We start from the raw sequence: 23,941 nt of genomic DNA, 5'->3' as shown, positions 1-23,941 counted from the left end.
GATCCAGCCTCATCCACCAGAACACAGGCACCAGTCCCCTCCACCAGGAAGCCTACACAACCCACTGAACCAACCTTACCCTCTGGGGGCAGACACCAAAAACAACAGGAACTATGAACCTGCAGCCTGTGAAAAGGAGACCCCAAACACAGTACGTTAAGCAAAATGAGACAGAGAAATACACAGCATATGAAGGAGCAAGGTAAAAACCCAGCAGACCAAACAAATGAAGGGGAAATAGGCAGTCTACCTGAAAAGGAATTCAGAGTAATGATAGTAAAGATGATCCAAAATCTTCGTAATAGAATGGAGAATATATAGGAAATGTTTAGCAAGGACCTAGAAGAACTAAAGAGCAAACAAACAATGATGAACAACACAATAAATGAAATTAAAAATTCTCTAGAAGGAAACAATAGCAGAATAACTGAGGCAGAAGAATGGATAAGTGACCTGGAAGATAAAATAGTGGAGAAAACTACCACACAGCAGAATAAAGAAAAAAGAATGAAAAGAATTGAGGACAGTCTCAGAGACCTCTGGGACAACATTAAACGCACCAACATTCGAATTATAGGGGTCCCAGAAGAAGAAGAGAAAAATAAAGGGACTGAGAAAATATCTGAAGAGATTATAGTTGAAAACTTCCCTAATATGGGAAAGGAAATAGTCAATCAAGTCTAGGAAGCACAAAAGTCCCATACAGGATAAATCCAAGGAGAAACATGCCAAGACATATTATTAATCAAACTATCAAAAATTACATACAAAGAAAAAGTATTAAAAGCAGCAAGGGAAAAGCAACAAATAACATATAAGGGAATCCCCATAAGGTTAACAGCTGATCTGTCAGCAGAAACTCTGCAAGCCAGAAGGGAGTGGCAGGACATATTTAAAGTGATGAAAGGGAAAAACCTACAAACAAGATTACTTTACCCAGCAAGCATCCCTTTCAGACTCGACGGAGAAATTAAAACCTTTACAGACAAGCAAAAGCTAAGAGAATTCAGCACCACCAAACCAGCTCTACAACAAATGCTAAAGGAACTTCTCTAGGCAGGAAACACAAGAGAAGGAAAAGGCTTACAATAACAAACCAAAAACAATTAAGAAAATGGTAATAGGAACATACATATTGATAACTACCTTAAATGTAAATGGATTAAATGCTCCAACCAAAAGACACAGACTGGCTGAATGGACACAAAAACAAGACCTGTATATATGCTGCCTACAAGAGACCCACTTCAGACCTAGGGACACATACAAACTAAAAGTGAGGGGATGGAAAAAGATATTCCATGCAAATGGAAATCAAAAGAAAGCTGGAGTAGCAATTCTCATATCAGACAAAATAGACTTTAAAATACAGACTATTACAAGAGACAAAGAAGGACACTACATAATGATCAAGGGATCAATCCAAAAAGAAGATATAAGCATTGTAAATATTTATGCACCCGACACAGGAGCACCTCAATACATCAGGCAAATGCGAACAGCCATAAAAGGGTAAACTGACAGAAACACAATCATAGTAGGGGACTTTTAACACCCCACTTTCACCAATGGACAGATCATCCAAAATGAAAATAAATAAGGAAACACAAGCTTTAAATGATACATTAAACAAGATGGACTTAATTGATATTTATAGGACATTCCATCCAAAAACAACAGAATACACATTCTTCTCAAGTGCTCATGGAACATTCTCCAGGATAGATATCTTGGGTCACAAATCAAGCCTTGGTAAATTTAAGAAAATTGAAATCGTATCAAGTATCTTTTCTGACCACAATGCTATGAGATTAGATATCAATTACAGGAAAAAAATCTGTAAAAAATACAAACACATGGAGGCTAAACAATACATTACTAAATAACCAAGAGATCACTGAAGAAATAAAAGAGGAAATCAAAAAAATACCTAGAAAAAAATGACAATGAAAACAGGACAACTGAAAACCTATGGGATATAACAAAAGCAGTTCTAAGAGGGAAGTTTATAGCAATACAATCCTACCTCAAGAATCATCTCAAATAAACAACCTAACCTTACAGCTAAAGCAATTAGAGAAAGAAGAACAAAAAAACCCCAAAGTTAGCAGAAGGAAAGAAATCATAAAGATCAGATCAGAAATAAATGAAAAAGAAATGAAGGAAACAATAGCAAAGATCAATCAAACTAAAAGCTGGTTCTTTGAGAAGATAAACAAAATTGATAAACCATTAGCCAGACTCATCAAGAAAAAAAGGGAGAAGACTCAAATCAATAGAATTAGAAATGAAAAAGCAGAAGTAACAACTGACACTGCAGAAATACAAAGGATCATGAGAGATTACTACAAGCAACTGTATGCCAACAAAATGGACAACCTGGAAGAAATTGACAAATTCTAAGAAAAGCACAACCTTCCAAGACTGAACCAGGAAGAAATAGAAAGTATAAACAGACCAATCCCAAGCACTGAAATTGAGACTGTGATTAAAAATCTTCCAACAAACAAAAGCTCAGGACCAGATGGCTTCACAGGTGAATTCTATCAAACATTTAGAGAGGAGCTAACACCTATCTTCTCAAACTCTTCCAAAATATACCAAAGGGAGGAACAATCCCAAACTCATTCTGCGAGGCCACCATCATCCTGATACCAAAACCAGACAAAGATGTCACAAAAAAGGAAAACTACAGACCAATATCACAGAGGAACATAGACGCAAAAATATTCAACAAAATACTAGCAAACAGAATCCAACAGCACATTAAAAGGATCATACACCATAATCAAGTGGGGGTTATCCTAGGAATGCAAGGATTCTTCAATATACGCAAATCAATCAATGTGATACCCCATATTAACAAACTGAAGGATAAAAACCATATGATCATCTCAATAGATGCAGAAAAAGCTTTTGACAAAATTCAACACCCATTTATTATAAAAACTCTCCAGAAAGTGGGCATAGAGAGAACCTACCTCAACATAATAAAGGCCATATACAACAAACCCACAGCAAACATCATTCTCAATGGTGAAAAAATGAAATCATTTCCTCTAAGATCAGGAACAAGACAAGGTTGCCCACTCTCACCACTATTATTCAACATAGTTTTGGAGGTCCTAGCCATGGCGATCAGAGAAGAAAAAGAAATAAAAGAAATACAAACTGGAAAAGAAGAAGTAAAGCTGTCATTGTTTGCAGATGACATGATCCTACACATAGAGAATCCTAAAGATGCTACCAGAAAACTACTAGAGCTAATCAATGAATCTGGTAGTAGGATACAAAATTAATGCACAGAAATCTCTTGCATTCCTATACACTAATACTGAAAAATCTGAAAGAGAAATTAAGGAAACACTCCCACTTACCACTGCAACAAAAAGAATAAATACCTAGGAATAAACTTACCTAAGGAGACAAAAGACCTGTATGCAGAAAACTGTAAGACACTGATTAAAGAAATTAAAGATGATACAAACAGATGGAGAGATATACCACGTTCTTGGATTGGAAGAATGAACATTGTGAAAATGACTATTCTACCCAAAGCAATCTACTGATTCAATGCAATCTCTATCAAACTACCAATGGCATTTTTCACAGAAGTAGAACAAAAAAATCTTAAAATTTGTATGGAGACACAGAAGACCCCGAATAGCCAAAGCAATCTTGAGAAAGCAAAACGGAGCTGGAGGAATCAGGCTCCCAGCCTTCAGACTATACTACAAAGCTACAGTAATCAAGACAATATGGTTCTGGCACAAAAACAGAAATATAGATCAATGCAACAGGATGGAAAGCCCAGAGATAAACACACACACATATGGTCACCTTATTTTTGATAAAGGAGGCAAGAATATACAATGGAGAAAAGACAGCCTCTTAAATAAATGGTGCTGGGAAAACTTGACAGCTATATGTAAAAGAATGAAATTAGAACACTCCCTAACACCATACACAAAAATAAAATCAAAATGGATTAAAGACCTAAGTGTAAGGCCAGACACTATAAAACTTAGAGGAAAACATAGGCAGAACACTATGGCATCAATCACAGCAAGATCCTTTTTGAGCCACCTCTTAGAATAATGGAAATAAAAACAAAAATAGACAAATGGGACCTAAAGAAACTTAAAAGATTTTGCACAGCAAAGAAAACCATAAACAAGACAAAAAGACAACCCTCAGAATGGGAGAAAATATTTGCAAACGAAGCAACTGACACAGGATTAATCTCCAAAATTTACAAGCAGCTCATGTAGCTCATACATACCAGGAAACCAAACAACCCAATCCAAAAATGGGCAGAAGACCTAAATAGACATTTCTCCAAAGAAGATATACAGATTGCCAACAAACACATGAAAGGATGCTCAACATCACTAACAATTAGAGAAATGCAAATCAAAACTACAATGAGGTATCACCTCATACCAGTCAGAATGGCCATTATCAAAAAATCTACAAACAATAAATGCTGGAGAGGGTGTGGAGAAAAGGGAACCCTCTTGCACTGTTGGTGGGAATGTAAGTTGATCCAGCCACTATGGAGAACAGTATGGAGGTTCCTTAAAAAACCTAAAAATAGTACGACCCAGCATCCCACTACTGGGCATATACCCTGAGAAAACCATAATTCAAAAAGAGGCATGTACCCCAATGTTCATTGCAGCTCTATTTACAATAGCCACGACATGGAAGCAACCTAAGTGCCCATCGACAGATGTGGCACATATATACAATGGAATATTACTCAGCCATAAAAAGAAACAAAATTGAGTTATTTGTAGTGAGGTGGATGGACCTAGAGTCTGTCATACAGAGTGAAGTAAGTCAGAAAGAGAAAAACAAATATCGTATGCTAACACAAATATATGGAATCTAAAAAAAAAAAAAAAAAAGGTTCTGAAGAACCTAGGAGCAGGACAGGAAACAAGACGCAGCCATAGAGAATGGCCTTGAGGACATAGGGAGGGGGAAGGGTAAGCTGGGATGAAGTGAGAGAGTGGCATGGACATATATACACTGCCAAATGTAAAATAGATAGCTAGTGGGAAGCAGCTGCATAGAACAGGAAGATCAGCTCAGTGCTTTGTGACCACCTAGAGGGGTGGGATAGGGAGGGTGGGAGGGATATGCAAGCAGGAGGAGATATGGAGATATATGTATATGTATAACTGATTCACTTTGTTATAAAGAAGAAAGTAACACACCACTGTAAAGCAATTATGCTCCAAAAAAGGTGTTAAAAAATAAGATAAAAGTCCAAATCCTTTATATTCAAAATCCTTTTTTTTTTTTTTTTTTTTTTTTAGTTTAGTTTGATTTGGTACCTCTGCCTCTGCCTGTGTGTGCTTGCATGTTTGAAATGAAAACCAAGCTGTCTTCTCTGGTCAGGTTGACTGTGAAAATGGCCATACTATATGAGGCACGATTTCTGTGGCTTCTTTCTCTCTTTCATGTATAGGTCCTCTTAGTATATTAACTTTAAAAAGTATGTTTCTTTAATTAATTACTATAAAAATTGTTACAAATCAAACTAATAGGATTTTGCAGACTTTTTGAAAAATGCTTTCTTCTTTATGGAAACATGTATTTTGCAAACATTAACATTGACTTTAAATAATTATTTCAAACAACATTAAAATAAGAAGCATGGATGTCTTTGGCATTAGGCCAACTTATCTCTAACACATTATAACACTGATGTTGAATCCTATTTGTTACGTGTCTTTGAAGCCATGAAACCTGACAGATTTCCATTAAAGTGAACACAGATTGTGTTTAAAAAATGAATTCATAAAACAAAGATTTCAAAATGTTATACTAATCACTCTATATTAATAAAATGCTTGCTTATGACCTTCAGGATAGGCAATTTCAATAACAATTATCAGGCATCTTTGTAGATCCAGAATGAAACCAAACTGATTATGATAATGACACATTAAAGAATTTCATCCCCATATTTGCTTTTTAAGTATGGCATAAAATAACAGTATTTAATTTAAAGGGCATTAAATTCACATCATCTCCATAAGTATAGAGCTCAGTTTACAGATGACTACAATGAAGAAATCTGCTAGCAACCTGACTTTGGTTCTCAACCTTTGCTAAACTTATGTTCCTTGACACTATATGCTACATGGAATAGTAAAGACATCTGAATTCAAATATTTTGAAGAAATGTGTATTTAGCAACTGAATACATGCTAAAAGGAATAATTTACAGCAGCAGTTTCATTACATTTTTCTCTCCAGTTTTCTAGTTCCCATCTGAAATGCAATGATAAATACAGATATGGAACATATTTACTACCTGGCAAAAAACATGCTGATTGAATGGGCACACAGCTTCTGTCCTTAAATAGCACATAAGCCACCTTGTTACCTATGTGGGAAAATCTTGCATTTTAGGATGATGTTGAACACACTGAAATGGAGTACCTATAAAAAGTTGCATTTTACACTGTCCTTCCTCTTCTTTTCAAAATTATTTACATCTCTTTTGCCTAATGTGTAGGTAGCAAAAATATTAAACACATACCACTGAAAATCACTAAATAATACATAAAATGTAGCAGTAAGTGTACATTTACATTTTGCGTTTGATTTCAACTGGGCCATAATTTCTCTGCTGTGCTGTACCTTTTTCCTATTTTAAGATTGCTGTAATAATCTGTTCAAGGTCACATTAGTCTCTTAACAAAGTTTCAACTCTGATGATACGTGCATAAGTCAGTCTATTGAAACTGAATTAAATGGGACATTAATTACTTTTTGTGCAAACTGCCCACCTCAATACACATTGGCAGAAGATTATGACTGTAATAAGACTTATTTACCTGCATGTTATATCTATAATTTTCTTTGAAAACTTAGACCTGATGATTTATAATGACATGTCAGTGGATTTGTTTTTGTTTCTGTTAGTTGAAATCTACACATTCTTTCTATGGGTATTTCATAATGCTAAACAAAATGCATTCAGATATTGGAAGGCATCCCTGAAGTTATACAATCTCTACCCCTTCAAATCCTTTATTTTTGAGGACTAATAAGAAATAAGATACTTCTGTTATTGCAAATAAATTTGTTTCAGCTGCAAATTTAGAATAAAATGCAACACTGAATTTTAGTACAGTTAAGATACTCTATGAAAAATTTTTAAATGACCTGTTTTTGGAGTATTCTTGGTTCTTTGATTTATATCTCAAACATTTTTTTTTTCCTCTACAGGAGTCTGTCCTTCAAATAATTTAAAATTCAGCTACCATTTGAGGATGTACTTCTAAAAGTAACACTGTATTAATCATTGGAGCCTAAAATTGAATGTAGAATATTTTTAGGCTCCCATTTGAAACAAATGTCAAAAAATCATTTATTCAAAGTAATCTTTAAAACTGAAACATGAGCTTCCATCTGTGAAATATTTCAGCTGATAGAGAATTTTAAAAAAATTCACTGTAGTCTGAGGTGAGAAATTAATGCTGAGTTAATTAGAATCCCAAGACAGCTAGAGTTAGAATTTCAATGTTGCTTTCATTAATTAGCAATAAGATGTTTCCTTTGCATTTTTGTGCATGATGAAGGACCCAGAGAGGAATTCTTGGAAAGATGAGTGCAGTGCAAAAGAAACTGCATTGCAATGCTGAAGGTCTTATACATCTTGAAGTCAATGATTCTCAAAGAATCATCTTAGGACAATGAAGCAGGCAAGCCCTTAATTAATAATCTTTTATCTTATTTTGTAAGTTGTTGCAGGAGACAAAGAGCTTTACATGTTTTAAGTGTGAGCCATGTCCTGGAAAATAGTTTGTATAAAAGTCACTCCCATTGACCTGAAAAGAGTCATGTGTTCTTTAGACAGATAATTGTCTTAAACAAGGTGAGATAAGAGGCAGCTGATAAAAATGTAAACAGAGTTGGCAAATTTGCTTTTAGGAGGTTGTTCTGAATATTACTGATATCCCTCTTCTCAAAAAAATTAAGTGACAGATAAAATTCCAAATGGAGTCATGAGAGAGAGTTTTTATGTCTCAGATATCAGGCAGGAATTCAAGCGCAGAATTAAGACATTTTCTATTAACATTAAATTAAACCAATGCTTACTATTTGCATGAAATATGCAGTTCCTTTTCTCTTTGTTGATCCATTAGGTACAAGAAAATGCATTTACAAATCTATTTCTTTCTTCTCTTTTTTTTCCGGTTAAATGCTCTGTTTTTCTAAGAACATTATGCAGGTTTTAATTAATTTAGATAATATTTGAAGAAGGGGAAGTGTTTTTTTTTTTAAATTCCTCAGAGAAATAAAGCATAATTTATATCCAGATTTTAGGAATTAGTTGTTAATGATGTATATGTGTTTCTAGGACAATATTGGTTATTCCTCTTGCAAAACTGAAAACGTTTTAAAAAAAGCAGCACACAACTGGAGTTTTTAAAAACAAAAACTACATAGCACAATAATTGTAAGACAAAAACCTACTCTAGCTTAGAAAAGAGCTAATTTTTTCTGCATATTTGTCATGGTACATTTAAATTATAGTTTTAATAAAATACATCTTTAGATCAAAGCTGGAAGAAGACATCAGTAGTAGATCAGTGTATTCCATTTTTCTTCTGGATGATGGATGGTTTATGGTTTTCATATTTCCACAGACCGTTTAATTCAGTATCATTTTACTCCTCCAGTACATATAAACACGAGTGCTGGTAGACAAAAAATATCCTTGAATCCAACAGTGTTTTGGAATATTCATCAGCTTAGTAAATCCATGCAGTTTAAAACTTCTAGTTCAATAAAATGGCTTTGCTGATGCAGTTTTTCTTCTTTAGATGGCAACATGGCAAATGACATTTTTATTTCTCAGGCAAAGAAGAAAGCGAAACCGGTATAGTGAAATCTCATAGGAAACATTAAGTCACTAGCGTGAACATCTGCGTTCACCTGACCTCTATTAAGTGTTGGTATTAGGAAGAAAGCCTGTTAGTAATGTTACTCATGGACTTAATTTATAATTGGTGGAACTCAGTTGCACTTCCCACCATTGTAAACATCCACATAATGCCATGAAAAAAGTTCATGTATATTGCATTTTTTCCAGTTATTGTCTAGGCAAGTTTCTACTTGTTTGAGGTTTCTAGAGGTAATGCAGCTCAGACACTCCTGGGTGCCCTCTCAAATTCGTGGGTCCTCCTGTTTCTACCTTTCTTATTTTCCTGTAAGTGCTTCCATTTGTTACTGTTCCCTTGGGTATGTCCTGGCCTTTGCCGACGCTGTTTTCGGTCCCTTTTCCAAACTTGTTCACAGAACTCATCCATTGTGTTCAGGTTGGGGTGGTTGATGAGTTGCATGAAGTCTCTGTACCAGACCTTCTGGCTAGGTGTCATGCTGTTGGAAATTTCTTTGGTCTTAGAGCCATCTCCATCATCATCTTTATGAAGAAGCTCTTCCAAATGCTCTGTGTCAATGACTTCCAGGGTCACTTTAAGAAGAGTTTGCATGAATCCGTGTTCCACGGCATGACAGAGGTAATTGCCTGAATCCTTCCGCTGCAGACTACGCAATAGAAGGCCTTGTTCGGTCCTGATGATATGATCATCCACTCTGACCTAGCAAAAGAAAAGATGTAGTAAAATCATACATATTTACAAGAAATACAGGCTCCAAAACTCTGTCTCAGCAAAAATTTAGACTGTGTACTGAGACACATTTTAATAGTTAATAAAATTTCTAGTTTAAGAGAAATGACAGCATTTTCCTATCAGGGAAAAGAGTTATAAATTTCTTCCAATTGTTTTTAAGAAGTATTGCAAAATATTGGTTGTCTATTGTCTTAATAGAATTTTTCATAATAATTTAAAGTAATCAAGATAATGGGATGAAAGGACAAAGATATACTTTATAAATTTGAAATAAGGTATATAAATATAAGAGAAAGTTAACACTGAATATTGGAATTGGAAATACAGAAACATGATACTAGAAAACAACGCATTAGAATAAATTTATAATAAGGTTTGAAAAAATAGAATAAGTTCAGCAGTTGAGCAACCAGAAAAAACATGGGGTTGCATGCTTACTTATTTATTCAATTTCCTAAGTCTTAGATGTGACATGAAGATAGGCTATTTAATATGTCTGACCTCACTTTTATTTTGAATACAGTTTACAAAAGAGATCTCTGAAAGCCAAAGCTGGTAATATATAAAATCAACCTTAACATTTATATGATGTGATTACATGTTTAAAGACTGCTTCAACTGTCAAAAGAGATAACGGAAGGACTTTTACTTCTACATTCAGATTATGTTTGTAAAATTGTCTGCACATTGTACATTCACAAATCACCTACATACTATGGTTACCCTATTTAATGCTTTTTAAAAAGTTTTAAAGGCTCAGAGTACTCACTGAGATTTTCTATGTATATATTTTTTTTAAATTTTACAGAGGAATAAATGGATCCATTGAGGAGGAAGATTTGTGTGAAACTACATGCACAGTTCACATCAGAGTTCATAACTGGACCTCAGATCCTTTATCCAAAATCTACTACTCCTTTCCCTTAACTGCCCCTTCCCATTTGAGGAGGAAGTTAATGGAGAAAGGAAAACATGTTTGGATAGCAGGATTAATTAAACAAAAATTAAAATTAGTAGAAGGATTAGATTTTTTTTTTTGTATACGAATGTAGATAACATAATTGTTTTGTAGATAACTCAAGGAAGAAAGAAGAAGTCTCTAAAATATATCCCCAAACAGCTTCTGAGACAAAACTCTTACCAGTTCACCTTTGTTTCTCTAACTCCTAGCACAAAGCCTGTCATAAAATCAGCCTTCAATTAATACTTGTTTAATGAATGAGTATTGGTATGTTAAGAAAAGAATAAATATTCACAGTACTTTTTTTCCCCTCTCAAGTCAACCATGCTGGAGTCACTTAACGGCATATGTCATATAGAATTAATCCAGTCAGTTTCTTTCCTATACCTCTTCTTTTCGCTCTTCATTTCGCCTCTGGAATTGCCAATAGACCAGAGCTCGCTGTGATTTTGGACTGCATTCCAGGAACGTGCTACTATTTTCTACTCCATAGATGATTCTTTCTTCAAAGCTGTGGCCATGGTGATTATCTGGCCAATGATGAGGAAATGAAATGAGAAAATGTTAGAGAAGTAAACTCAACTTTCCAAAGTATTTATTCAGAAATTCAGGAGATGAATTTGTTGCCAAGTTGGAAGTCTTTTCCAATTTGATTGAAGATGGCAGAAATGACAAGGTTTCAGAATTCAAGTGTCTACCTAAATAGACTAATTATTTCGGTATGGGTTATATAAAGCATATACAGAGATTTGTCTACCAGAAAATAGCATTACATTAACAAAATCAGTCCTGTGTGCAGTATAACTATACATTTATATGCCATGATAATACTCTCCAAGATATTATTTTCATTGTAAAACTCTATGCCCTGACTAATGGTGCCAGTGAATTTCTGCCACAATTCTCCAGCAGAAAAGTTATTCGATTGGGTTTTTGGAAATAAGAGTCCATTTCTGAGAACTTAATTTTGCCTTTTTGTGTTTGTGTTTCATCTGTAAAATCAAATTTACCAGCCAGTAATATTTATCTAGTATTTTACAGAAGGTAGAGTTCAGGAAGTTTATACTCCCCACCAATAACCCTTAAATAATCTACAAGTTTGATCTGAAGATCAATTGGTGTGAAATGTTTGGGATGGTCCAGAAGAAAGATGCACAATTATAATGCAATGTGGTTTCAACTGTCCTTATTTTAAAATGACACATCTTTTATTATTTTCAAGAATTAGGCTAAAGAATATGGCAAGAGTATATAATAAAATGCAGCAATAAAAAATCCTGTTTCCTGATTAAGTTTCTATTATTTTACCCTTTATGTAACCTCCTTCAATGTGGTAAATGAAACACAGTTAAGATCAAAAGCACGACACGGGGCGTCTAGGTAAAACTCATTTAGAGAAAAAAAACTCATTATCTTGTTTAATCCTGTTTCCATTATGACATCCTGTACAATCTGGAACTCATTAAATTAATTTAGAAAATAATAAATATATTTTCACATGCATAGAGGGCTGACAGTGTAGACAGATGAAAAATTTTTGCTTTCTTCTTCAAACTCAGCTAGATTTTTAATTAAAAAAATGTTTCCCCCTTTTTCTGCATCACTTTGACAGTTTTACTCTTGTTATAACTATCTGAGTACTTCTGTCTGTCATAGACAGTATGATTTGCTCTAAGTTTAAAGCTTTCCAAAATCCTGCTTCCATCCAATTCCCGTACACAGCCTATGGCCATCATCTCCTATTCTCACCCTACCTATAGTCAACCTTCTGCCTGCATTTGCTATCTCCAGGGATGTCAATCCCAGTGCTTTTTCTTTTATTGTTCCAGGTGTGAAACAAAACTCTTCTAATATTGGCAAGTATCTATCTCTTCTTATTTGAAAGATCAATCCCCTAGAAATAATAAAAAACAGGAAATGACTGAAATGTAAAGAAACAATATTTAACTGATTCCAAGTCACAGTTTATTTCATGTTGGAGATATGTATATCTGTGTGTCAATATATACATGCACTATGGTAGTGTTTTTCTTTTCCCTCTGAAATTATTAGTATATCTTTGATTGAACAGATATGGCACATGTTGCTGTGCTAGTTTGCAAGACATCTGCTTCCTTGGATAAAGATGAATTGAGTGTCTATGTCCAACACGAGCTGGAAGATCTGTGATTCAGGAGCTATCATGAATAATTAGAATGCCTTGTCACAGAGGTCTTTAGAGTTTACATAGAATGCATTTTTTTTTTCTGCTAATGGTTGTGCAGTTTAAACTTGATTTAGAAATTATTTACTTGTAATATTATGCAACCTTAAAAAAGGTGGAAATCTGCAATATGCAACAACATGGATGAAACTTGAAGACATGCTAAGTGAAATAAGCCAGTCACAGAAAAACAAATACTGCATGATTCCACTTAGATGAGGTATTTAAAGTAGTAAAAACTCGTAGAAGCACATAGTAGAATGGTGGTTGCTAGGGGCGGGGGGAAAGGGAAATGGGGAGTTGCTAGTCAATGGGTATAACATTTTAGTTATGCAAGATAAATGAGATCTTGAGATCTGCTATACAACATTATGCCTACAGTGAACAATACTTCAAATTTTGTTAAAAGGGTGGATTTCATGTTGTGTTCTGACTCCAATAAAATAAAAACATAAAAAAATATTTAATTAAAAAAAGAAATCCTATTACTTTTAGGAAGTAGCTTTTCATTCAGTATCTACATATTACTGAATCACAAGATATATGACAGCATGATAACACAGAAAAAAATCAGCTGGATTTAGAGACAAACAATATGGTTATCCACCAGTATCTTCTGTCTTGCCAGCCATGCCTCTCAGGTCTAGTTTTCTTGTAGAAATTTATGATAATACTTGACTTGTCTCTCATCTAATTTGTCCAAGTTACTATAGATATCTATAGAAATCTAAGGTATAAATAAGTTATTGCTCTCAAACATAGAGCTCTGTATAAATCCTTCAGTACATTAGTTGATACACAGATAAGAAAAGCAATGTAACTTGTATAATAAGACATAATAGAGCTTAATATAAATGAATCATCTATTAGGCACATTTTCAAAAAAGTCACTGTTTGTCTTCTCAATTAATTTAATCATTCTAACTGATCCATAGAGAGCTTTCTTTCACCTCTAGAGTCTTGGGAAATCTGCTTAGTTTTTAGTTTCTCTCCAAGATCTCTGGTGACAGCAAATGTTTCCCAAAACCCATTAAAAGAAAAGAATTCTCTTAGTAGTAAATGTTTCTTGAATTTAAAAAATATTTCATCTGTTACTTATCTATAGTAGAATCTAATAAATTTATACCAAGTTGTTTTTGTTTTAATATAGCAATAGGCCATGGACTTCAAGAAATATCATGATATTCAAATACTTTCCCACCTGAGTAAGATAAGAAGCACAACTGGTGAATTTGGTTCACTGTCTTGGTGTCTTAATAACTACTCTTGCCAATACCTTAAGAATTCATTCCCCTCTAAGTTGGCCCTTTCTTCCTCTCCTTTGTCGAAATTGAAAGCAAAATAAAATCTTCTAGTTAGTAAGCAGTGAAGCTAAAAGTCCTGTCACATTAACTATCAGTCTTAGTATGCAGAGGTACTACTCTCTTTCTTTGGTTTGAGAGTCTCCTACTGTATGTTGTTAGATTCTGCGACCATTGCCAAAAAAATGGAAAAAACTAAATATCTTCTGAATACATTTGTTTCTCTTAATTCCTCTGCAGTAGAATGTTTCTATCATCAGCAATTTTTAATTTAGGACCAGAACTTTCATTTAAAGTGGCCTCAGCCAAGCATTCATATATTTGGGTGCTTTGATGTCACACCCTGTAAACATTTTTTCTGTTAATTTCTCCACACCTGATACCTTATAAACAGATACTCAATAAATATCTTATTTAATTTTTAATTTTACATTTATTTTTATACAATTCTTACCAGTTACACTCCATTTACAGTTATTACCAAATATTGGCTATATTCCCCATGTGGTACAATATATCCTTGCAGCCGATCTTACACACAATAGACTACTGGAAGGCACTGAGTAAATATCCATTCCCTTTTCTGACCCTTCTATCCCAACCGCTTGAGTAAATTTTGTACAACATAGGAAACATTAGGGGTCTAATAACAATATGTTTTTCTCTCTCTTCTTTTCTCCCTCCTTTCTTCCCCCCCATGCCCCTTTACCCCCATCTCTGTCTCGTTCTTTCCCTCTCTTTCTCTCAAAAAAAAAAAAAAAAAATTTAACAAACAGGAACAACGTTTTGATTCTTGACTTCTAAACTTATTAGATTTACAATTTTTTGGATGCCAAATACACTATCATTTTGACTGTTATTAAAGCAAACAGCTCTGCATAGAAATGGTGGCATAGAATATAGCTGCACTATAAGTATTTTTCACAGCATATACTGTTGAACTCATAAATACACAATATAAATCAAAAGCTCACCTGAGAAAACATTGTTGATTAAAGATTTCCTGAAGGATATGAAATCTTGCACATACAGGTAAATCTAATCTAAAATCTGTCTGGATTATAGTTGAACCAACAGCAGTTTACATGAAACACATTGTGTTAATCCCATGATATAATTGATTTTACTGAATCCTGTTGAGTGGGGTCCCTCTGATCTATGTTGAGGGAACCCATAAGCAATACTCTATGGATTTGTTCACTGTGTTTATGTCCCAATGTTGTTGACTATGGTGTTCATCTTTGAGAAATTTTTCTAATGTTAGTTTTTAGGAATTATTGAGATTCGCTTGAACAACTGAATTTTTTAATGAACTTTGTGACTCACCAGTTGACCATATTTCTCCCCCCACATTGGCTGAAAAAACCCATTAGACAAATTTATGTCTTACCCTTATAACTTCTTAGTAAATATGTTCTTAGTAAATATGTTCTTGTCACATGCCTGGTTTTGTTCTTAGTAAATATGTTCTTAGTAAATATGTTCTTGTCACATGCCTGGTTTTGTTCTCTGTCAGTACATCTGCTTTGTGTGACATTATTGCTGCCTTTATCCTATCTTTGCTTTTAATCAAACAATTGCAAATTGTCTGAAATGTATTAGGTCACTTATCAATTACAGACAGCATATACTTTTTATAATCCCCTTAAATATTTTTTGTTATTAAAATATATCTACATACAAATAATAGTATCATGTCTGGATACAGAGGTAGTCATAAATATGTGAGGTGATATTATTGTTATTGCTGTTCTTGTGATAGTTTCAACTGTTTATTCAAAAATTAAAATCCTTTTTGAGAAGCCCTAATAAGACAAATTATGAACTCCTTCCCAGCAGCAATTCTGCTCTCTCATTCGTACCAAAAAGAAGTAGTGCTTCTTCTATGCTTTCAAAAAATCTCGTTTTATATGTATTTTTAGAGCACCTGTAGTCTTATTTGTTACAATTTTTTATTAATCTGATTATCTCCCTCATACTGTGTGTTCCACAATTTGGGCACAAGGTAGTCATAAACCCTTAGCTGATGTTTGCTAAATGGCAAATCCAGGGAACAATTTACTCTGCATTTAAAAGCTGAAATCTCGTGTAACTTTGACATTTTCAAGATAAAGAGTTATCATAATTACATAAATGATTAAGAGTTTAATCAATTAAAAATGGCATAGGGTTTACAACCCTCATTATGACAGAATACATTATTGCACTGTAAACATTTCAAGTCTTCTAAATTTGTTAAGTTTTATAATGTTACAAGAGTTGACTTGAGATATGGTAGAAGATGATGATGATGAATCAAGTGTACTCCAAAATCAAAAATTTCAAATATGGGATAATAAGAAGAGAAAGATATTTGAGAAATTATATATGAATGTATTCTCATATCTCCAGGGACACCTATATCTCTAAATGATGTCTATGCCAGTAAGTAATTTTTCCAGAAAGAAAGCAATCTCATTGTAATCAATTTAAAACTACTTTTCATACTTAGAAAGCAATGATTTTGAATACAAACTTTTGTCATGAATATTACTAGTAGACAAGAAGGGTGAGTTGTTAAATTGGCATAATGAATTCTTATGGGTTGAAGTGAATAGTTAGAGCAAAATAATTGAGAACATTAAAATTATTTTTAAAGCATCACAGTGTGTTTGAATAACACATATTACAATATGTTGCAGCTGTTAATGACAAGAAATAATGTTTTTAAGGAAGCAATCTTCAATTAACCATTTCCTCTTTCAGTGGGATAATTTATGGAAATGAAATGAGGCTAATAAGCCAGAAAGAATGGGAGGAAAGAAAGAAGTTAAATAAATTGCTTCCTTTTGTAACAACAAAAAGTCAAGATATCCATCATTTGGCCAGAAATATCACGTTGCTAAAGGCCTTATTTAGTATTTGATTCTCTTCCAATACAGCAGAAACAGAAGGCATCACATTTCAGCTTTCCATTTATTTCACTCTCCATTTTAACCCCATAAATGTCTCCCAAGATTGAAATGCTAATAATGTAAAAATCTTAGGAAATTTGATTTCATGTAGAAAAGACAGAGATAGGTGAGGTAGTGAACCATATATGTATTCAGCTATTTGATCTCTGCTGTCATTTTTGATATTCTACCCCTTTAGGTTATTAAAAAGCTGAATTTCATAAATAATGAAACAATTTGGGGGAGGGAAAATAGTTGCAAATTATTTTAAATATTTAGCAAATTCAATTAGTTGCCAAACTACATAAAGAGAAATCTAATTCCACTTGTTTTCATCACATTGTAATTTTAATATTTTACACTGTAAATTTTTTCCCAATATTATTCAATGTAAAAGGTCAAGCAAAGGAGGAAAGGAAATGTTGTCCACCAACTCATGGTGACAGAGAAAGCTGTAGATATGCACTTCTTATTATAAACAACATTACTTAGATTTTTCTCACTGGATTCTAGATTATTTTCTCCAGAAATACAACAGGTAATTTATCAATAGAAATGACTCTAATTTGACTTCAAGTGGATGAATAATAAATATCTCCAAAAGTAGCAGTAGCTGAAAAGGCATTTCATGGACGAATCAATAACTCTTGGGAAGCTATAAAATATTTAAAAATAAAAAAAGAAGACAAAAGTTTCATTCATCCTTAACATTTATCCTTGACATTCATGTATATTTTGGGCCTGACTGAATATTAAGATGGCTAACAACTGATTTAATAATCTCATATACTGTAGTGCACTTAACACAAATTTACAGCTATATAACAGGGGTACTAGTTGTTTATTCATCAAGATAATGCTTAGTATAATATTTCTCCAATGTTCTGTGTGATGCTTATACCAGCTAGTTTCTCAGTACATGTTTGTTGCATGTGAGTTTGCATGCATACATGTGCCTAGAAATGTGTGCATATGTATTAAAGTCCATATGCTCAATACATCTATTTCTCAAGTGCAAAAAAGACTCAATTAATGAAACCTTAGAGAAAATTTAAACTTATAATTTATCAAATTGCTAAAATAAATTTAAATTTTAAACTACTTTGTTTTATGCCCTAAATTAAGATCTGTCTCTGGTGCTGGGAAATAATTATCAACCAGAATACAACACTTTGAATTTTACAATTCAAGGAGTTTCCAGCTTTCCTTGAATTCACAGATACCTGTGGATTTGTGTTTAAATGCTCTTGTCAGTGTATAGATAGGTAGATGGATAAACAGAGAGATATGACTAGGATATTTTAATTTTATTGTTCATAGGTAATTATTTTAGAGAGAATTGCTAGTGTCTTATTTTTAAGGTATACATTGATTTAAAATACAAAAATTAAATTGACATGTTTTGAAGTTAACTATGAAGCCATTTTAATAACGTGCTTAATAATCTTGGGATATCAGAGGCTTCAATGCTTCTTAGTATAGGGAGGGCTGAAACTCAATTATTTTAAAAAGCAACACCAATATGAAGGTATCTACTGTACTATACAGTCTATATTAAATGTCTGATATGTTTTATTTTCATGACTTTATAGCAAATTCTTTACCAAGAAAACACATATAATTTACATGACAGAGTAAAATTACCATGGGAATTTACACCTTTAAAAATAAGGAAACATGAACTTTAATGTTCAATTTACGTTTTCCGAAGAGATATGATAGAAGATGATGGAAAACACCCATTTGCTGAAGTAGAAACCTTCCATAAACAATAACAAAAATACCACCTTGTATTTTATTTAATATGTTTTCTTTATAAGTTTTGGAATTAAAAAAATACAGCTTGTTTAAGAACTTTTCATTTACAATAGTTAAATTATAGGTGTATAAACAGTTGGGTGATCTCTGATGACATATTTAAAACCTTTAATAAGGAACAATGATAGCACAAAATATTTTAAACCTCTTCTTATTCTTCTTATTCAGGTTGTGTGTGCAGGTCTCGCATACATGTACTATGAATAAGTGGATTATTGGCCTAATGTAATATCAGAAGACTACTGTGGTGATGATTGATTTTCTCCAGTGAAAACAGTTTCAAAAAAGGTTTACAAAAGTTATGGAAGACACTACTATAATAATTTCATTCTAGGATGCATGCTTCTTTATATTTTAACATCTCTGATATCAGAATGTCTTACAGTTGTTCTCCATCTGAGTTGAAGTTGCTTCCTTCCAGAAATAATTTGTTCTTACTTCTTCCAGACACGTGAGACCCTACTAAGCTGACAGCTCCTTAAATTAAAGTTTTGTCTGAAGCTTTTGGTCCACCCCATTGGTGTGAATTCAGAAATTAAACCTTCATGAGGACCACCTTTGTGGTTCAAGGAGTAAAACAGGCAAATTTCTTTGCTATCTTCTTTCGGTTGGGAATTTATTTCTCCTTTGTGCCAATACTGAAACATATTGAGTTCTGGCTTGATGCTGGGACCATATATTAGATTGTCCATTTTGGGCAGTTTTTCTCTCTAAGCAGTACATAATGGTGCATCTTACATTCAGTGACGTCTTAGACTTGATACAATTTGGTAATTTATTAAAGTTAGGGATTTTTTTTAGGACTGACATCAGCTCATCTATCAAATCTTGAGGTTTCTCTTGGGGCCAAATGCTCAGATTCATAGTTGGATTTTCTACATGTATAAAAGAAGCTAAAGCACAGACCAGATTAGCATTGCTCCAAAATACTAAATTTACAGCTCTGCACACCATAAAGATGACACTGCCAGAGATATTTTATGAAATTTTGGAACAATTTTGGAATGATATCATTTAAATTATGCCAACCAAGACATAAATTGAGATGAACTAGTTGTGGAGATAATGAAGAAGGTTGAATTCTGCCAACATTTTACTGTGGGTTGTTGGAAAGGAAACGCATGTATGTAGAACAGCCAAGAGAACTATTACAAAGTGAAATTCAATGACGGCATTAATGTAGAAGTTAGGACATAAAATATTTCAAAGATGCAAAAATCTAAGATATTAATTTTCAAAAATTGTTACTTCTGGTATAGCTTTTTCCTTTCTGGACATGTAGATCATAGTACAGCTTGCTTAGTAAAGAAGGAAGAATGAGAGGTAGTTTAAAGGTAAATTGACTCAACCACTTATGCTCTTGAATGCAAAGTCAGACAAGCTCCAATTCTGTGCACAACAGTTATTTTAGGAAAGGGAACATACTGGAGGTTTCTCGTTAGCATTGTGTATGAGTGAATGGGAAGACAAGAAGATCTGCCAGCACATATATTTAGGGTTTTGTACTGAAATTTCCCTAGGCAAAAGGCTACCGGCAATGGGGGAGAGTGTGCTGGACAAAGGGGAAGTGGAGCTGGATTTTTCTGTTTCATCCAGTCCAGCTCACCATTAGTGCTGCCTTTACAAGAGAGCGAACAGAGCACTGAGTAAGTGTTAAAGGTTTCATCGAGAGTGAAATGTCTTCCACCTTAATTCTGAGTTATTTTATATAGTCTCTCTATTAAAACCTCAAGAGATGTAAAATATAGAGTTTTACAGAATATGTTTACCATTACAGCTGGAACTGATGGTCCTGAAGTGTATAATTGGCTTCAGCTTGCTTAGCGGTTTCTGCGAAAACATCTCATATCTTTGTATGTTTTCATATGAGCACATATATTTTATTCAATGTGAGATGTGACATTAGCAAGGCAACATACATGATTTAACAGGGCTGAGCTCTGGATTTCTGCCCATTTTACTTTCAAAGATTGACATCACCTATTCCAAGATAATTCACTGATTCCTAATGGTAAGACTCAGTCTGACCATATGGGAATGCCTGACTTAGTTTCCAAACATTTGAAATTTACTGTTATCTATGGTGTGTATTTTTTATGTTTGGTCAATTAGCAAGACAAGCAGACAAGGAATAAAGAGGCCTTCAAAAAAGGAATGTTTTTACTACTGCAGAGCTTCTTGAACTATTTTACCATTTCCTCCCATATATCACAAGCATCTACTTGGGGTTGTTTTTATACACACACGCAGACCCAGTAACATTGAAACACAGCAATTATTTTTCCTCCCTACAGTATGCATTCCAACTGAAGAATCAGGAGAAAAAAGTTATTCACATTCATTTTACTTTCTACAGCTAAGCAATTCTATATTCCCAAAGTTTATAGGGTTGTACCACTCTAATTTCATCAAAACATAACTTTAAAATCTGAAGCACTCTCCAAAGCCCATTCATTCAACCGTTAACAATATTTATTTATCCACAGCCTCACTTAAAAAAATAAATATGACTTCGGTCAACTTTTCCTTGTATATATGTACACTCATAATTCCAGCATATATATCACTTAGGAAAAACACTAACTGGGTCTATGAAGGGACTGAATTGCTAAAAAAATGGATGCATTAATAAGATATATATATATATATATATATATATATATATATATATTTCTCTAGCGATCTTCAAAACATAGCATGGTATCCTACATAAAGTGGTTTGCAACTATAATTTATTAGTTAATTGGTTTATGATATTTCTTAAAGATTCTACTTATGAATACAATGGTATTAATAACAATGTATGACAAATCATTTTCACAATAAATAACGGATGCTATTTAGATCAAATCTCTACTGAGAAACGTAAGTATTATGCTATAGCTTGAAATATTTAGATCATTCATTCAACAAATATTTATTAAATATCTACAATATTTACAATATTGCATCTGTTACAGACCTAGAGATAAAAAAGTGAGCAAAATAGCAAGGTCCATATTGACATGGAGATTAAATCTGATTGGAAATGAGCTCTACTTACATCATCTTGTTTCTTTTACTTCTAGTTAGTATCATTAGCCTCTCTATATCTAAGCAAATATACTCTTTAATAAAAGGAATTAATATTTCATAATACTGTATTGTTGAAAAGCTGCTGATCATAATTCAATATTTCTACGTGAAATAAATAGAAGACTAGTGAATATTTTGTTGTCCAATTGAAATATGCCATCCGAAAAATTAAATGAGGATGTATCAACAATGCACTAAATCCGTATAAAGACAAAAACTTATAACATATGCTCAAATCTAGTGGTATTTTTTTATTTTTATAATGAGAGCGATAACAGACAGGAAAGCAAATAACAAACAGATAAGGAAATTTTGCAAGCAAAATGAATTCAAAATATAGGCCCAATTTGTGGCTACCTGTCTCCTGGTATTGGTATCCCCCAAACAACTGTGCGGACATTCATGAATCACATACCAGTACATGTAGGATACACACAGGGACTTTCAGAAAGGCAACTAGGTTTTGGAATGTTGCTGGGTGCTATTCGTACAGTGTGTTTTCTTTCTTAACATTCATGAACCATGAATGTTCTCCACACAGAATTAGTAAATCAAATCCAAGTAAATGATAAAAAATAGTATACCTTCTTTTAAGATTAATGTAAAACGCACCAAAAAAGTTAACAGGATAATTACATTCAATTACATGTAAAATGTTTACATTTGATATTTTAGCCATTTTTAACTGAGCTGTTCGTTAGCAGTGATGTCACTGCTGAGTTTTCCCAGCAGGGGGAAGCATAGCCTAATTATTGTTTTTGTAAAGGGTTGAAGTGGGGGTGGGGAGGGATGAGCTATACTACAATTTTAATGCGTTTTAAATGAAGATTGGTTGATATTTCATCATTAAATAAGCAACTTGACATAGACCTTGACATCTTTTAGGAAGCATAAAATGAACTTGGCCCAAAAGCCCCAGTTCAAGGGACTATCCTAGTACAGAGTGAAGACATCCAAACTATCTTCTATTTGAGTAGGATACCCAGTAATAATATACTGGGTCTATATTATGAGCGTATTAATGAGTAATTTGCATGGCTTATTTTAAGACTACACTTTCTTCTTTGATATATTTAAATGAATATAATTGTTGCCTACTACTCTCAGGTTGCTACTACATACAAAAGCATGTACTTAAACTTGACTTCTTTTGGTTTACATGAGAAAATTGAGCGTTAAGTCTCGTAAGGGTCTAACATCCTGAATTTATCATACCTACAATAATAAAACATAATTCAGTGCTTTGTGTTCATTGGAATTTTCTTTCTACAAGATTTTCTTTCTCTTCAGTTGCACTTCTCTAAGTATTCTGGCAGAGGTGTATAACTTGCATGCATGTGTGTGGATATGCATTATTGCTTATGGTTTTACCCTGGTGTTAGCAAGTTGAAAGATTAAAAATGCTATAACTTACCATGGTGTTGTAAGTCTGAACAGTGAGTCAGCGGATCGCCATTTCTTATATCTTGTCGTCTTGTGCGTCTAAAACAATTATATTTTAAAAATATTACTGTATCTCTATTCCCTCTTGAGAATTTGTCATAAGAATTGAGAAGAGTCAAAATCAAAGACCCTGGGAGTTTATCAGAAGAGATGCATCTACATCTGCCTAAAAGATTTTTTAAAAGCAGCTCATTATACCTATAAGAGCAGTCTGAAAGATGATCAAAATGGAAAATAGTATATAAATGTACTAACAATGCACAAAAAGTCTTGCAAAGTATTGATAACAGAAAATTCATGGTTTCTTTTTGCTACTGAATGTCAGTAAGAATCTAACATCTAGAAAATCTAAAATTCTTAATATCTTAAATTCTGAGGAAAAAGCACAAAATACAGAAGAGCAACCCATTTATTCAATGAATAGAATTAAACTTTTTTTCCTAATCTCTAATGAGGGAGTAAGCTTGAAAATTAAAACTCACATGAATGTTCTCTTTCTCTTAATACTTACACATAATTCCTTAAATAGACTGTTGTTAAATTATAGT

At 33.3% G+C, this 23,941-nt stretch overlaps 1 protein-coding gene across 1 annotated transcript in view; it reads right to left on the bottom strand.

Moving 5' to 3' along the window:
- Nucleotides 1-8,487: 8,487 nt before the first annotated feature.
- Nucleotides 8,488-23,941, bottom strand: part of SEMA3A (semaphorin 3A) — a 227,304-nt gene continuing 211,850 nt past the window's right edge. The window contains exons 15-17 of the mRNA XM_059932864.1: nucleotides 23,365-23,432; nucleotides 11,008-11,150; nucleotides 8,488-9,626 (exon numbers count right to left, since the gene is read on the bottom strand). Coding sequence (XP_059788847.1) covers nucleotides 9,171-9,626; nucleotides 11,008-11,150; nucleotides 23,365-23,432 — 667 coding nt within the window. The 3' untranslated portion in view covers nucleotides 8,488-9,170. The remainder of the gene's footprint in view (nucleotides 9,627-11,007; nucleotides 11,151-23,364; nucleotides 23,433-23,941) is intronic.

The sequence above is a fragment of the Balaenoptera ricei genome, chromosome 9, assembly GCF_028023285.1.
Source record: "Balaenoptera ricei isolate mBalRic1 chromosome 9, mBalRic1.hap2, whole genome shotgun sequence".
Lineage (NCBI taxonomy): Eukaryota > Metazoa > Chordata > Mammalia > Artiodactyla > Balaenopteridae > Balaenoptera > Balaenoptera ricei.
Note: the sequence above shows the minus strand (reverse complement) of the source record. Positions and strands in the feature narration are given on the sequence as shown.